Genomic DNA, 18,320 nt, shown 5'->3' on the forward strand with positions numbered 1-18,320 from the left:
AAACTAACCTGATCGCCTCCTATGACAAAGTGACTCGGCTGCTGGATGAGGGAAAGGCTATGGATGTGGTCTTCCTGGACTTCAGTAAAGCCTTTGACACAGTTTTCCACAACATTCTGCTTCAGAAACTGTCAGCCTCTGGCCTGGACAGGCGCACACTCTCCTGGGTGGAAAACTGGTTGGATGGCCGGGCCCAGAGAGTGGTGGTAAATGGAGTTAACTCCAGCTGGAGGCCAGTGACAAGTGGGGTTCCCTAGGGTTCAGTGCTGGGTCCAGCCCTGTTCAAAGCTTTTATCAATGAACTGCATGAAGGCATCGAGTGCACCCTTAGCAAGTTTGTGGATGACACTAAGCTGGGTGGAAGTGTGGATCTGCTGGAGGGTAGGGAGGCTCTGCAAAGAGATCTGAACAGGCTGGACCACTGGGCTGAGACCAATGGCTTGAGGTTTAACAAGGCCAAATGCCGGGTCCTGCACTTGGGGCACAACAACCCTATGCAGTGCCACAGACTAGGAGAAGAGTGGCTGGAAAGCTGCCTGGAGGAGAGGGACCTGGGGGTGTTGGTTAACAGTGACTGAATATGAGCCAGCAGTGTGCCCAGGTGGCCAAGAAGGCCAATGGCATCTTGGCTTGTATCAGAAACGGCGTGACCAGCAGGTCCAGGGAGGTTGTTCTCCTTCTGTACTCAGCAGTGGTGATACCCCACCTCGAATATTGTGTTTAGTTCTGGGCCCCTCACCACAAGAAGGATGTTGAGGCTCTGGAGCGAGTCCAGAGAAGAGCAACGAAGCTGGTGAAGGGGCTGGAGAACAGGTCTTACGAGGAGCGGCTGAGAGAGCTGGGGTTGTTTAGCCTGGAGAAGAGGAGGCTGAGGGGAGACCTCATTGCTCTCTACAACTACCTAAAAGGAAGTTGTGGAGAGGAGGGTGCTGGGCTCTTCTCCCAAGTGACAGGGGCCAGGACGAGAGGGAATGGCCTCAAGCTCTGCCAGGGGAGGTTTAGGCTGGACATTAGGAAAAAAATTTTAGTACCGCTATAAAAAGGTAAAGATGTTTATAGCCATTAAAAAGGTACACATCATTTAAGTACATCTGCAACACAAACCCACAGATCTACTTTCAAAGTAAAGTCAAGCATTGGTCTTAGCCTTAAGTAGCTATGAAGTATTATTTCAGCCTGTGGTGAGGAATGATCACTATATTAGTAAGAAAAAGTATATTCAAATAAATTTGAAGAAAAAAAATCACTACTCTTGTGCAGTTGGCATTTTCCTAAAGAAAAAGCATTAAGCATTATTAACCATCAAAAGGTTCTAGTCTAAGTAGACATTGGCGTATGCCAAGGCCATATTCTCATTAACTAGTCGGGCCTTTTGTACTTTAGTCATGTAGCACCTTCCAACGGTGCATAGTTGGAAAATCATGATGAAAATATAACTTAGCCTAGACTCACTAACGATACAAGTAAGTACAGTTCCAAGAATGCAATACAGTTGGGCTTATTTTCAATTCATTTGGTCCATAACATGTGGGAAAGAAGAGGAAAAACAGTGAAAAAAAATTTCTCTCTCATGCTCTAATTAACGCTCAATGGAAAAACAGTAAAAGCTCTGAATCCCTTTTTACCTCCCCAAGCTGCCTGCCTTCTCTGGGAAATAATTCTCTCACGCATCTCTACCATTTCTTATTCGTCATTGTCCCTAAACAGTAAAGAAATCCAGGGACCTTGTGGAAATCTGGGGACTCTCTAACCTCTACGATCATGTCAGCTAAGAGAGAGAATTTGGAACTGTAGATCAGATCCAGTTCTTCATATACAGAGAAAGGACCCTCCTTAACCCACACAAGAGAAATTGATGGGCAGCTGAGTCCCATCTAAACTGTACAGAGAGAACTGGAACCAACATAGGGCTCCTCATTGTATTTGAAAATGAACAGTTCCAGTTCTTGAGTATTTCCAAAAGTATGACGAGTGAGGCAATTGATGTGGCAGGAAAGAGAAGAAAAACAGAGCAAGTCCTTCAGGCTTTCTGCCATTTCTGTCATAAAATTAAACAAGGAGCTTACCAGTTTTCCAAACCATGAAAATTGAAAAGTAAACAATAAAAACCTTATAAAAACATTTTGTTTAACAAAGAGTACAATTGCAAGTAATAGAGAAATGGCTTTTATAAGCCATTAAAAGGTGACCCTTTCTATTTTCTTATTCCTAAATAAACCAGTGAGAAACTACAATAAACTTTAAACTTAAAAAAATAAATGCTCAGAGTGTAAAGATATGTTGCTTAAAACATTGAAAAAGTAGTTACAAGTTTCAAAATATAAGAAGAATCAATGAGGAAACATTGACACATCACTACAGTTTGTGTTTGCAGGCACTCATGCGGGTAGCTGACTGCACAAGGTACAACATTCAAGGTGTATACCAGTCCAGTGACTGATCTGTGCATACCCTATTGTGACTGATTTAATGTGAACTAGTGACCTGCCATGTTTCTTTAATGGACAAAATTGGTTTATAAGGTTTAAAAAATCAACAAAAATCAAAAACCTGCGAACTTACAATTGGTAAAACCTGGAAAGAGGAAATCCATATGCACTGTGTTACTGGAACCAAATGGTTTTTTTTCTAAATGTATTACAAATGTTGTTTGGAGTGAATATGTTTTTGTCTTTGTAACACTTAGCTTATAATACAAACACTGGAAGGCTCTTAATTATGGTATAGATGCCTTGGCACTGTTACAATAAAAGTAGTACTCAATGAGTGAGTGATACAAGAGGCAATCCTTATTTAATATCAGTCACATTTCTAACTAGCAATAAAGCCTCCACAGCTGAATCAGCAGATACTTGCTTTGCTTCTCTTATGGAAAACTACTTTCAATGAAAGTTATTACTTTATCCAATTTTGTGTATTTTCTAAAAATATTGTTACTTAGATCATCTTCTTATGTCACTTATTCTTCCAAATACTGTGACTTGCACATATTTGTATGCTAATTTCCCTTTCAGGAAAAATCCAGCAAAATAATGGTTCTGCCTTTGACAAGATTATGCAGTGATTTTATAATAGGAATTAACTAAGTTGTCAATTGTGTTTTCATTTAGTAAAACTTCAAACTAACCTTTGCATTAACGTGAAACTCTTTGCCTTTAAGGTATCCTATTAAGGTTTTCAGTGGCTGTGCTTTCCAGACTGCGGGGTCAGTAAACAAGCTAATACAAATTAGTCTCACAAATCCTTAAGACAATAGCTATTTTTTAAAAAACAAGGTAGCAGGTAGAATTCCTCCTTTGCAGACTCTGTCAATTTTGTGCATGCAGCATTTCCTGTCAAGGATGATGATAACGCAAGAAAGCAACATAGTGTGCAGAACTAGTGGTAAGCCAAGAGGAATCCCCTATTTCAGTAGTGTAGATAACTTTACTGAAAATATTCATGTACCTGATTCACAGATAATTATTTTAACAAAAGGACATTCTGCACTGTATATGAACAGCATATCACAGCACAGTCTTAATACCACACCAAAATGAGCAGGTACAGTGACGCCTGGAGAACCACTCTTCTCTCTTGTGTTTCACATTCTTGAAGGTTCGAAGTCTCTCTCTTCTAACAAGTTTATAAGAAGGGAGAAGCTGTCTTTTACTGCCTCCATATTATCCAAGGAGCAGGGTTTAAGAATCCAGCGCTTCCCATGTGCAAGTGGCTCAAGTTCAAAATATTTTTTGATCTATTAAGAAAAAAAGACACACCAATGTGTTAATATTATAATGACAACACACTGTCTCTGTCATCTAAAGAAACCATTACCACCACATCCATCAAAAAACACGTAAAAGATCAGGTTACTAACTTTTAGAATCTTACCCACAGCTGTTCTTATAATACAGGATATATGATGTGACTTGAAAGTGTTTTCTTTAGAGGCAAGTGACCTGCTTGGAGGCTAGCATTCTACCCATGCATTTAACAGCATGGGAGGTCTGGGGAAGAATAAAAATTTAAGGCAAAGAGCAAAGCACATGAAGCAAGTGTTCAAAACCATAGACAAATCAGCAAAAGTAACTAAGAAATTTTAGGTTACATTTGTACTTTAATTTTAAAGTTGTATGTTTTATCATACTGTTATTGGTAAACACTTAAGATGCAGAATTTGTTTCTTAAATTAATTTTGTTTTTTAAATTAAACACAGTAGACTAGCACACTAGTGTCATTAGAATAGTAATAAATATTATATGTGAGACATGATGATTTTCTATGATGGTCTTTGTTCAAAATCCAGCATGTTCCAGTAGACTTCAGCTGCTCATTAGCAATACCCAATAATGCCTATAAAGAAGGAAGTATTTTAATTAAACTAATTCCATTTTTATTTCTGCAGCAACCATGCAGCAAAGAGGCATAAGAATCTGATGCAATGTATAATTGCAAGGTTTTAAGGTAATTATAAGCAATTATAGCAAGTACATTATAAAAACATATTTTTAATCCTATTAATGCCTCTTAGGAGAAGACAGCAGTTTGCAGGATATTTTGATCCACAGATTGCCATTTTCATAAAAATTATGTCCATCAATACTTGCTATTGTCTACATACCAACAGAAATATTTAGTGCTGACTTAGTTTGCACATTCTTGGTCCTTGCAATTATTGCAAAATATTCTTAGTTTTCTTTTACCACAGACTGAGTCACAAATATGCCAAACAACAGGAAAAATTACTTGTATTGTGATAGTAGAGGCCCCAGACAGGTAACTAGAGCTACACTGTGCGAGGCTCCATGTACAGGGGAAAAAAAAAAAAAAAGGCTTCCAAAGCCCAAGAAAGCTGCAACATCTCTACGAAGCTCTTATAATGTCTATACTACAACTTTGTTTATCTAATAATGAATTCTAATAGAAGAAACTCACTGTAGTTGTATCAACTCACATAAATCATTATTCAACTGTGACAATGTGTCAGGAAGGGTTTCTTATTTTTTAGAAAGGAATTTTGAGCAGAGCTTCTAGTAACAGATATTAGAAAAAAAAGTGGTTTTAAGATGGGAAATTCTGCTTCCCACACCTAAGATACAGGTGAAATCTTTTAAAATTTATTTCTATCAAAGTAGAATTGTATCATTTCCCCTCAAACAAATTTCAGAAAACACTCAAGTTGAAATAAATGGGAATTCAACATTCAGTATTTTAATATTAGCATTCTTATTTTTTAACATTGTTATCTCAGTGCCATATTAATATCTGATATGTTAGCATGGTTATATGTAATCAGAACCTAAATATCAGTCTCTGTAAGGGATATACTGCAGTGTCTCCTGCAGCTCAAGTGACACCAAATTTAATTTACCTCCATTAATATATTGAATTAATGGCACTGATAATAGTATTAGAGAAGCAGGGTAAGAAAGCTTTCTTGCCTGTTTCAGAAACAGCCTCTGCTAAATAAGGGGAGGAAGTGAAAGCTGCACAGAAACATAACAAAGCAAGGTGCCAGTGCAACTAGCTGATAGAGCAGCCTGCTGGTGTTAAGCTGACAAATATGCCCGAGTAATTTGAGATGGTTTTGGACCCACAACTCAGAGGATGTCCACCACACCCTCTCTACTGGAAGACTATTGCCATCAGCCCCTTGAACTCACTGAAGTCTATCCACAATCTTATTTACATAGCCTTTTGAATTAAGGCTATACCATATTAAAAAAATATTAAGAAAAGGTCATTACATTCTAAGGACTGTACTTGGGTTTAAAAGAATTAAATATAAAATTTCAATTTCAGCAGTAAAACAGCAACAGTTGATTTAGTAAAACAAATATTGCAGAGAAATTATTTATCTCAGTGTCCAACATTGATTAAAATTTATTTTTCACTGTTTCTTGGTGTATAATCAAAATGTAACAAAACCAGCAATGTGCTGTCATCATTTTCCACACCTAAGGAACAGTTCAGAGTATCTGCATTAAGAGGTCCTAAATGAATGCTAAAATAAGTGATCATTAAGCAGTGGCTTTTGAAATAGAAAGTTTTGATAATGACATGAAGGCACACCTGCTTGTATTCACATAAGTAACAGCTATATTGTTCATATCTACAGAGAAAAAAGATTTGGTAGATGACTTGTCTCTAATCCAAATATAGAAATATAATGCTAATTGGCTTACAAATAATAAATAACTAAACCAGAAGTAGCAAAAAAATTATCATCTACAACCCAAGAGACACTGTATGTTATGTTACTATATTTCCCCATTTAAACTTCACACTACAATGGAGTTTACTAAACCCTAGAGCTTCGCAAGTGGCCTCTACTACTTTGAAAGTTCCAGAAAGAAGTTTGCAGAAACAAATATTTTCCAATTTACTATAACTTCTCCCCTGTTTAACTCAGAAGATGTCAGTCATTTCTAAAAACAAGTAAGTTTTTTCAGAGTTAAAAAGGAATACTTTTTTACATTTAAGAGATAAAACAACTACATGAAAACAGACTGACACAATCAGATGTGCTACAGACTAGGAGAAGTCTGGCTAGAAAGCTGCCTGGAGGAGAGGGACCTGGGGGTGTTGGTTGACAGATGACTGAATATGAGCCAGCAGTGTGCCCAGGTGGCCAAGAAGGCCAATGGCATCTTGGCTTGTATCAGAAACGGTGTGGCCAGCAGGTCGAGGGAGGTTATTCTCCCTCTGTACTCGGCACTGGTGAGACCGCTCCTCGAATCCTGTGTTCACTTCTGGGCCCCTCACCACAAGAAGGATGTTGAGGCTCTGGAACGTGTCCAGAGAAGAGCAACAAAGCTGGTGAGGGGGCTGGAGAGCAGGTCTTATGAGGAACGGCTGAGAGAGCTGGGGTTGTTTAGCCTGGAGAAGAGGAGGCTGAGGGGAGACCTCATTGCTCTCTACAACTACCTAAAAGGAGGTTATGGAGAGGAGGGTGCTGGCCTCTTCTCCCAAGTGACAGGGGACAGGACAAGAGGAAATGGCCTCAAGCTCTGCCAGGGGAGGTTCAGGCTGGACATTAGGAAAAAATTCTTCACAGAAAGGGTCATTGGGCACTGGAACAGGCTGCCCAGGGAGGTGGTTGATTCACCTTCCCTGGAGGTGTTTAAGGCACGGGTGGATGATGTGCTGAGGGGCATGGTTTAGTGTTTGATAGGAATAGTTGGACTCGATGATCCGGTGGGTCTCTTCCAACCTGGTTATTCTATGATTCTATGATTCTAGACGCCCAACACTATTTATACATTTGAGTTTTCCACTGGATACTCTCAGCTCTCCATCCGCTTTCCTTTCATTTCTCTAGTTGCTTTTTGCCTCGATGGCCATCAGTCACACTTGTTCCCCTCCAGATTTCCTTCAAGGATGCACACTAATCACCAAAAAATGGCCAAAGGAAGCTGAAATTCTCTGAATACTCACCTATGTAGTTCATGCATAATCAGATAATCAGCAGTAATTAGTTTACAGCTCCCTTCAACTGCACTAGTACAAAAGGAGTAAGTTCCTAAAGGGAGCTCTTTTGTCCTCCCCTCACATAAATGGTGAAAAGCATTCTGCCTGTTCATGGATGCCAAAGCAAAATATAAAGACTCAAACATGCTTCAGATGTCTGACCCATTAGACGTGCAATTACATACTGGCTTTGCATTTTTAAGTGTTTAAGTGTTTAAGATTGCTAAATTTTTAAGATATAACCTTAGAAGAAAATGCAAAGAATTAAATCAACAGAATTTTAATATTTCTTTACTACTATGTTACAGGATCTCACTGTATGTTTTGACTTCACATAGGGCCCTTGTTTCACAGAGAAGTTGACATTGTATGTATGCCACATACCGAAGTTAATAAAATCTAACAACACTCATTTCCAATTATTCCCACTCATCCCATGGGCCCCTTTCTAAGTTCCATTCTACTGGCACAATACACTAAGCATATGGTTATCATATGTTGCTTAAACTACATGCTAGAAAAGTCAAGACAAAATAAAAGTGTTCATGCCCAGAACCTCAGCTGGTGTAAATTAGCATACCATCATGGAACTGATGGTACCAAATTGATGTACTTCAGCTAAGTAATCAGGCCCTGCTGAAAGCTTTTATATATTCTGTTACTGAACGTAAACCAGCCAATTCACATTATGCATGAGTGTAAGACATATAGGAAAACTTAGATACTGTAACATATGAATAGAAGCATTTCTATCTATCACTCAATATGAAAAAAAAACCTGCTGGAAAGTATTATTTTTCATTTGAATTCAAAATTTTAATATGGAATTTCACCACCACAAAAAGGCTCTCAACTCACTCTGGTTCATCTGTTGAAAACAAATACAAAATGTAGGCAGTCGCTTATATTACCAGGCTGTGTTTAGAGAAGTTATTGGATAAAATATTTTTTTCATCCATTGCTGTTTTACTGAATAATTTTGCTGGGAATAAAAAAAATTGTAATAACAGATGTATATTATATCTAGTCAAAAGCTTCACAGCCATGTCAGTGTCTTCATTAGGAGTGTGGCAAACAAGTGTGGGGCGTGTTAGTGTAATGGGGCAGTTTGAGCGGGCAGGGAGGGTGCAGAGAGGGGCTGGAGGCCGGCCTCAAGGGACCAAGAACCATGGTGGCCACCCGGCATAAAATTAAAGCTGCTCCGGGTGCTGCAGTAGCCAGGATGTATGTAGCCTCCCAGACAGAGCCTCAGTGGGCACATGCAGCTACCCAGACACTGTGCTGCAGGCAGTGCCCCCAGCCCCTCCCTCACTGAATCACGCCACCAGTACTGATTTCACTCGTGGAAGCTGCACTGCATGGGGGAACTCCTCCGCTTGGTGGCAGAGCTGAGGGAGGAAGTAACTAGACTAAGGACTATCAGGGAGTGTGAGAGGGAAATAGATCAGTGGAGCAGCGCCCTCTCACAAAATAAGCACGCTGCCAGAGCTAGCGCAGATGTGTACTACCCATCTGCCAAATGAAAGTTTGAGGGGAAAAAAAGATGGAGAATGGCATCAAGTTCCCGCCCGGTGCAGGAAGCCTGTTGTCCCCATTCACACAACAAACCCCCAGATTCCCAGATTACCGTGAAGAATAAATATGAAGCGCTGCAAGTGGAATCCATCCCCAAAGATGAAGAGGATGGCTCCCACAGCCTAGAAACGTTCCCTAGGCTGCACCATCCTCAAATGACCATCAAAACATTCTCTGAGAAAAAGGAGAGTGATTGTCTTGGGGGATTCCCTTCTGAAGAGAACAGAGGGACTTATCTGCAGACCGGACCCACTCCACAGGGAGGTCCACTGCCTATTCGGGGCATCAGTGAAGGACGTCACTAGAAAACTTCCTTCCTTGGTGAAAGCCACAGATTATTACCCTCTGCTAGTATTTCATATTGGCAACAATGACACACAGCGCAGGAAGCTGAGAGCAATTAAGAGAGACTTCAGGGCCCTGGGGAAAATGATGGAGGGCTCTGGGGAGCAAGTAGTGTTTAGCTCTATTCGAACGCTAAGGAATGAGGAGCAAGAGATCAAAAAGACTCGGTTAATACCTGGCTCCAAACCTCGTATGAGGAGCAAAGCTTTGGGTTCTTTGATCATGGACTGGCCCACGCACCTCCAGGCTTCCTTACTAGGGATTGGGCACGCTTGTCTTCTAGGGATACTAAAGGCCTCACTAAAAATCTAGCAGGGCTCATAAATAGAGCTTTAAACTAGATGTGAAGTGGGAGGGGGATGAAGCCAGGTTAGTCAGGAGTGAGCCTGGAAGTGGAAATCTGGTGTCTGAGAGATGGTGTGCTGGCAAGGACTGCCAACATGTCACCACAGAGCGAGTCAGGGCAAGTACATCTGGTGATGGAAAGGATGAAACTGTCACTGAGGGGTTAGATAATCCAAGGACTAGTCATTTGGGAATAAACACTATTCCCTGATGGGTTCACCAGCCCAGCTGAAGTGCATTTACACCAATGCACCCAGCATGGGCAAAAATCAGGATGAATTGGAAGTTATTGTAGGGCATAGATGCCATCATGGAAACGTAGGGGGATGACTCGTATAACTGGAGTGTAGGTATGGTGGGGTATAAACTCTTCAGGAGGGACAGGAAGGATAGGAGAGGTGGGGTGGCCCTCTATGTAAGAGAGGACTTGGATACCATTGAGCTCAATTATGGTGATGAGGAGATTGAGTGCCTATGGGTAAAAAACAGAGGAGCCCACAAGAAGGCAGATATTGTGATGGGATTCTGTTACAGACCACCCAGCCAAGAAGAAGCAGCTGATGAGCTCTTCTATAAACAAATGGGAGTAGTCTCAAGATCACTACCTCTTGTCCTTGTGGAAGACTTCAGTCTTCCACAGCCTGTTCCAGTGGGGGGTTGGAACTGAATGGGCTTTAAGGTTCCTTTCCAACCCAAACCATTGTATGATTCTATATATAGAAACCCGACTCAAAACCAGAGAGGTTTTTAATAAGGCGACAAACCGAATTTTTTTTGAAAGACAGCTATTTTCAGTAGCCATGAAGTAGAAATTTGCTCAATAAGAAGTATTTCAATTTTTCTCATCACCAGAAATCAAGACTATCAATGCTTTCAAGTAAGACAATTATAAACATCATGGTGATGAATAACTGTTCACATCTGTCCTAGCAACAAAAGCTGCAGATTTATATTTAGTTCCAGTTATCATAATAAGAGATAATCCAGACTGATATCAAACATATAACCTTTTTCAAAGGGTTAAAAAAGGTTTTGAATGAAACAATGCTCAAGTGTCAAAACAACATCACTATCTCTTTCAATTAATTTGCAGTTACTGCTGTCAAACAAGTTACAAACTGACAGATTATGTAAGCACACTAAAAATTGTATTTTGAATATAAATTCAAAGTTTAAATCCAATCAATTAAAAAAATCAAAATTAATTAACAGTTTCTCTAAAATAACCTAATGATTTTCACAGCTTTGGCACATTTTTCCATCATCCGATTTATTTTAGTCAATTGACTTTAACATTGTGAGTCCCTGACTGATAATCCTAAGCAGGGCAAGTCAACTCTTCCTTCATTGTCAAGCAATAATACCCAGACAATACATATAGTATTCTCAAGCATTTTCAGTTGCTCATTGCAGGTCTCGGAATACTTAAAATTGTACTTTTCAGAATACAGAAGCTGAAATAACTGTAAAGTCCCCAGGACTAGAAAACTGGCATACAAGTTCATTGTTTAAATGATTTGCATAACAACAATTTATAACTCAGGTATCTCTTTAATTCAGTTTTTGTGCATCTGAGAAGAAAATAGAGTAGAAAGAACAGAAACATAATTATGAATATGAGCTTTCCTGAGAAGGACAGTTTTGCAAAATATTTTGCATCCGAGAAGCTAGATTTCTAGTATCCCCTCAGCCATGGTTCTATCTAGCACACCTAGTCAAGTTCCTCCTCTTTCATTACATCTTTATTTTTGCCCTCCAACCCCTCTCTGCCTCAACTATCTTCTACAACAGTGTTTTAGTGGACTGTCCTTAACTATCAGGTCTCCTCCCCAGCAGGGTGCTGGTTACAGCTGAAGACTCTAAACTTTTTTATCAAGTGATACTTAACAAACATTACTCGTCTTCGAACGCCTTTTGGAGATTCAGACCCATGCACATCCTGATCAATAGTAAACAGGAGAGGATTTAAATATCAAGTCACGACTGAACCAAACTAACACAGAAGTTCTATGTGCCCCACTACCAGATGTACTAGATTTTCAAATTATCTCACCCCAAGGTTATACCAAAAATGGAGATGCCACTTTGCTGACCTACTCTTCAAACACAGCTCACTCCTGGAGCATCCATGCCCCTGCACAGGAGGCAGAGACTTGATGATCTGCTGCCTTCTATATGCACAAAAAACCATCAGCCAAATCCTGCCCCTTATTACCCGCAAGAGCAGGCCCTTTAAACTTTTACCCTGTTTGGACACGAGCAGCCATCTTCCTAAGTCAAGTAAACGTCAACAAACATGTAAACCCCCAAAAACTTAATTCAGTATTCCTGATTTCAAAACAGATAGTTCTTCAATAAATAAACATTCCTTCTACACTACAAATAAGGGAAAGGTGACTCACAGGCAAAAGACCTTTTAAATGCCTGGAGAGTTTGGAGAGGGTTTAGAAGGAATAAGCTTGCCAGAAACTGCTGCAAGCATGTTTACTAAAGCCAGCCAGATCAGAAATAGCAATGATGAGAGTTTGCTGTGAGTTAAAGGCTATCAATGCAACAGCTTAAAAGGTATGCATGGTAGTTGCATACTTCAAATCATGCAGATTCAGGCCACTGCCAAGTAAGCAAATGAAACAAAAGAGCAACTATAAATTCAGAAATAGGTAACTCCAACTTTTTTTGTTTTGCAATTGCAAAGCAGACAAAAAGTTTGAAAATATTAAACAAAGACAAGAAAGTATATTACTCCGTCTTATAGACAGACTGTCAAGTTCAATTCAAGTGTCAGGAAGCAACATTTACTATTAAGAAAAAATATTCTTCAGAACATAAAGTTTATGGGTTTTTTTGTCTCTGCACTTATAAGTGAAAATTTAAGATAACTATATTCATTTCACGACCAACGGCATGAAGATTAGTGTTTAACATTCACTCCAAGAGAAACAATAAAGAAAATGAGAAAAAAAAAAAAATATCATCATGTGCTGCAGAAGACCAGAAATCTACATTAATGGGCAACTGCCACTAGAATTTTATTTTTACATGTAAATCCATATATATGTGTATGTGTATTTAATAAATACAAATAAAAATTATACACTATACAAACACGTGCACACATACTCTCTACAGATCTCAAAACAAGAAGCATGTGCACATAATTAAGGGGTCTTCAAGTTTCATTAAAAAAGTTAATGTTTGGCCTTTCTTTCAAACCCAGTTTTATTGTAAAACAATCTAACCAGGAAATTACTTAAAAAGCTGGGTTTATATCTACAGCATGATTTTTATAATGTACCTTTAATGTTGTACAGAAGCTGGTACTTCTGTATATCCTCATGGCAAATTAAACGTGAGCCACAAACTTTCTAACTTACAACTATCAGAAATCTGAATGCTTTTAAATACTGGGATTTTGAATTTTGTAATTTAATAACAACCCTGCCTTGGGCCATTTCTGACCTGTTGTGAAGTAAATCAGGCACACTAATGTGTGCAAACAAGTCTTTTTCACACTATCCATCACCCTGCATCTCTTTTCTCCAAAGATATCTTCTCTCCCACTCTATGTTAGCCATCCTCCCCTCAAAGCAAACAAAATGATCCCCTTAACCTTGTTACCACTCATTAGATCATCACAGATTAGTCAAGTAGAACTGCCCGAGTTTCCCAAAGGAGACATAGACTTCAAAAATCTGTCCATGTCAAATGAAGGAAAAAACCCTGAACATAGGGTCACCCAAGACCAATGATCAAAAGAGACTGAGAATAGTAGAGGGGAAAAAAAGAAAAAGCGGTCTTTTTTTTTTTGGTTAAAAACAGCCTTCTGTATAATAAATGAGAATACAAAGATATTAAGCTTTTTTTCCCCCTTAACAACACTCTATTTTCACTTTTAGAAAATCTTCTGAAAAACAAGGTATTCCATTTTAAAATAAGATTATTTTTTAAGTTCTAAGAGTAAGGTTTCAATAAACCTCAAAATTACCTTAAGAAATTAGCTAGAGAAATAATAATGGAAAATATTGGGGATTTTCTCTCCAAAAAATAAACATTCAATTATTCAAAAATGTAATTAAAATCAATTTACGTTAAATTATTGTTTTAATTTAAACAAATTATGCACTCTGAACTTAATGAGAAACGATAGAGGTAGCATGTCCACAGAAAAAGTAGTCAACTAAAACTACATAGTTTGCACTCTTCTGATACAACAGATGAGCAGAAACATGGAATACTTGAAGAATGTGCAGCACCATTTCTGTAGCCTCTGTTCATCTTTTAAGAATGTATAGCAATTTATTCGACAACTAAGAAAACCACAGAAAATCCACACAAAAAATATTTTTAAATAAAGCAACAACTTTATCTGTAGGTAAGAAATTTTGATACACAGAACAGATTAAATGGCTCAGTGAATGGTGCTGGCTGTATAACAAACTTCTGTGCATACATGTACTATTGAAAGCAACATTGCACAGCCTCTGTTTACCCAAAGTGAATGAAATAAGAAAAAAAATATGAACCCCCGTATATGAGATATTTTTAAAATCACATAGATAATTGCCAATTAATATAGTGCTGCACCTAAAAGGACCCCAATGTTTTCTGCGTTATTGGTGACATGGCATCTTTTAATTTATAATTCTGAAGAGCTTGATTTTTCCTCCCTACAGAGGTAAAACAAATTTCATTCTCTTACTTCCTTTATCTTCAGGCATGAGTAAAGGCTTAATTAAGAAGGAAAAATGAATGTATCTATTTTGGAATAGAAAAAAAAGAAGCCCTTAGATACTCAAATATTTCATACAACTTCATTAAAATAATTTCTTAGCCTTTATTACGACAGTAACATAAAAACTCAAACCACCAAATAATGTAACAACACATTTTGAAAAAATATTGGAAAAAAATTACAGAACAAATCTGTATTGACAGAGAGAACAGTAGTACAACTTAATTTTAAAAAAATAATTAAATTGTATGAAATATATAATGATATATGACATAATATCAATCACCCGCCTCTATACATAATCATACATGAGATGAACTGCCTTTTAAGAAAAGCTCATTCACTAATGCAGGTTGGGGCTTTTGTTGCTTTTCTTTTTATCAGTTTGCTACATGCCTCACAGTGCATATTATACTTGAACAAGGAACTTCACAATGCATTAACTTTAAAAAGGCCTAAACACAAATAGAATCACAGAATCACCAGGTTGGAAAAGATCCACCAGATAATCAAGTCCAACCATTCCTATCAAACACTAAACGATGCCCCTCAGCACCTCGTCCACCTGTGCCTTAAACACCTCCAGGGAAGGTGACTCAACCACCTCCCTGGGCAGCCTGTTCCAGTGCCCAATGACCCTTTCCGTGAAAAATTTTTTCCTAATGTCCAGCCTGAACCTCCCCTGGGAGAGCTTGAGGCAATTACCTCTTGTCCTGTCCCCTGTCACTTGGAAGAAGAGGCCAGCACCCTCCTCTCTACAAACTCCTTTCAAGTAGTTGTAGAGAGCAATGAGGTCTCCCCTCAGCCTCCTCTTCTCCAGGCTAAAAAACCCCAGCTCTCTCAGCTGTTCCTCATAAGACCTGCTCTCCAGCCCCTGCACCAGCTTCGTTGCTCTTCTCTGGACACACTCCAGAGCCTCAACATCCTTCTTGTGGTGAGGGGCCCAGAAATAAACACTGTACTCGAGGAGGGGTCTCACCAGTGCCAAGAACAAAAGGAGAATAACCTCCCTGGACCTGCTGGTCACACGGTTTCTGATACAAGCCAAGATGCCATTGGCTTTCTTGGCCACCTGGGCACACTGCTGGCTCATGTTCAGTCAGCTGTCAACCAACACCCCCAGGTCCCTCTCCTCCAGGCAGCTTTCTAGCCACTCTTCCCCTAGTCTGTAGCACTGCATAGGGTTGTTGTGCCCCAAGTGCAGGACCCGGCACTTGGCCTTGTTAAACCTCATCCCGCTGGTCTCAGGCCATTGATCCAGCCCGTTCAGATCCCTTTGGAGAGCCTCCCTACCCTCCAGCAGATCAACACTTCCACCCAGCCTAGTGTCATCCGCAAACTTGCTAAGGGTGCACTCAATGCCTTCATCCAGGTCATTGATAAAGACATTGAACAAGGCTGGACCCAGCACTGAGCCCTGGGGAACCCCACTTGTCACTGGCCTCCAGCTGGATTTCACACCATTTCCCACCACTCTCTGGGCATGGCCATCCAACCAGTTTTCCACCCAGGAGAGTGTGCGCCTTTCCAGGCCAGAGGCTGACAGTTTCTGAAGCAGAATGTTGTGGAAAACTGTGTCAAAGGCTTTACTGAAGGCCAGGAAGACCACATCTACAGCCTTTCCCTAATCCAGCAGCCGAGTCACTTTGTCATAGAAGGTGATCAGGTTAGTTTGGCAAGACCTGCCTTTCATGAACCTGTGTTGACTGGGCCTGATCACCCAGTTCTCCTGCATGTGCTTCATGATAACACTCAAGGTCACCTGTTCCATGACTTTCCCTGGCACTGAGGTCAAACTGACAGGCCTGTTCCCTGGGTCCTCCCTGTGACCCTTCTTGTAGATGGGCACCAGTCTCCAGTCCAGTGGAACTTCCCCAGTCTTCCAGGACTGCTGGAAGATGATGGAAAGGGGCCTGACAAGCACATCCACCAGCTCCTTCAATACTCTTGGATGGATCACATCTGGCCCCATGGACTTGTGGGTGTCTAGCTGGGCAAGCAAGTCTCTAACCATCTTCTCTTGGATCATAGGATCCCCCTTCTGCTCCTCTAACTCCTGGTTGTGTACACAGAGGGAACAACTTTCCTTACTATTAAAGATTGAGACAAAGAAGGCATTAAGTACCTCAGCCTTGTCCTCATCCTTTGTCACAGTTGTTCCATTTGCATCCAATAGGGACTGCATATTCTCCCTAGTCCTCCTTTTATTGTTAATGCATTTATAGAAAGATTTTTTGTTATCTTTCACAGACTTGGCCAATCTGAGCTCTAGTTGGGCCTTAGCCCTCCGGGTTTTTTCTCTGCACAATCTCACTTCCTCCCTGCAGTCCACCCAAGATGCTTGTCCCTTCTTCCAAAGTTCATAGACATTCTTCTTCTTTTTTATGTCCACCCATATCTCCCTGCTCAACCAAGCTGGTATTTTTCCCTGATGGCTCCTTTTCCGGCACATGGGGACAGCTTGCTCCTGAGCTGCTAGGATTTCCTTTTTGAAGAGTACCCAGCCCTCGTGGACTGCCTTGCCCTTAAGGACTGTCTCCCATGGGACTTTGTCAAGCAGCCTTCTGAACAGTCCAAAGTCTGCCCTCCTGAAGTTTAATGTGACTGTTCTGCTAATCCCCCTCTTCACCTCACCTAGAACTGAAAAACCTATCATCTCATGATCGCTTTGCCCCTGGTGTCCTCCATCTGTCACATCCCCCACAAGGCCTTCTCTGTTCACAAAAAGCAGGTCCAGGAGGGTGTCTTCCTTTATCGGTTCACTCGCCAGTTGTGTGAGGAAGTTCTCTTCCACACACTCCAGGAACTTCCTAGACTGCTTCCTTTCTGCTGTATTGTACTTCAAGCAGACATCTGGAAGACTGAAGTCTTCCACAAGGACAAGAGGTAGCGATCTTGAGACTACTCCCATTTGTTTATAGAAGAGCTCATCAGCTGCTTCTTCTTGGCTGGGTGGTCTGTAACAGAATCCCATCACAATATCTGCCTTCTTTTGGGCTCCTCTGATTTTAACCTACAGGCACTCAATCTCCTCATCACCATAATTGAGCTCAATGGTGTCCAAGTCCTCCCTTACAACGAGGGCTACCCCGCCTCCTCTCCTACCCTTCCTTACCCGCCTGAAGAGTTTGTACCCCACCAGATCTGCACTCCAGTTATACGAGTCATCTCACTACATTTTCATGATGGCAATGACATCATAGCCTCCTTGCCCTGTGACATCTTTCAACTCCTCCTGCTTATTGCCCATGCTGGATGCATTGGTGTAAATGCACTTCAGCTGGGCTGGCAAACCTTCAGCCCTCATAAAGGGAATAGAGTTTATTCCCAGTTGCCTGCTTGTTGGAGCAGCTGATGCCAGAGTGCCAGTTCCTACCTTACCACCCCCAGGTGTAATCACCCCCACTTGCTCTGTGGTGATGTACTGGTGGTCCTCACCAGCACATCATCTCTGAGTCACTGGTGTCCCACATCCAGGCTCACTCCTGTCTAGCCTGGTTTCATCCCCCTCCCCCTTCACATCTAGTTTAAAGCTCGGTTAATGAGCTTAGCTAGATTTTTAGCAAGGGCTTTAGCCTCCCTAGGAGACACGCATGTCCCATCCCTAGTAAGAAAGCCTGGGGATGCTTGGGCCACCCCATGATCAAAGAAACCAAAGCCCCTCCCCTCACACCAGGCTCAGAGCCAGGCATTAATCAATTTCTTCTTGACTTCCTCCTCCTCTGTATTTAGCATTGGAATGGAGCTAAATACTATTTGAGCCCCAGAGCCCTCCATCATTTTCCCTAGAGACCTGAAGACTCTCTTGATGGCTTTGGGCTTTCTGTTCTCTGTGTCATCACTACCAATTTGGAATACTTTCAGAGGATA

At 40.6% G+C, this 18,320-nt stretch overlaps 1 protein-coding gene across 1 annotated transcript in view; it reads right to left on the reverse strand.

Moving 5' to 3' along the window:
* Nucleotides 1–3,537: 3,537 nt before the first annotated feature.
* LOC138733862 (ADP-ribosylation factor-like protein 15) overlaps nt 3,538–18,320 on the reverse strand; it is a 52,599-nt gene continuing 37,816 nt past the window's right edge. The window contains exon 5 of the mRNA XM_069881369.1: nt 3,538–3,736. Within this exon, the coding sequence (XP_069737470.1) occupies nt 3,584–3,736 (153 nt within the window). The 3' untranslated portion in view covers nt 3,538–3,583. The remainder of the gene's footprint in view (nt 3,737–18,320) is intronic.

The sequence above is a fragment of the Phaenicophaeus curvirostris genome, assembly GCF_032191515.1.
Source record: "Phaenicophaeus curvirostris isolate KB17595 chromosome Z unlocalized genomic scaffold, BPBGC_Pcur_1.0 scaffold_52, whole genome shotgun sequence".
Lineage (NCBI taxonomy): Eukaryota > Metazoa > Chordata > Aves > Cuculiformes > Cuculidae > Phaenicophaeus > Phaenicophaeus curvirostris.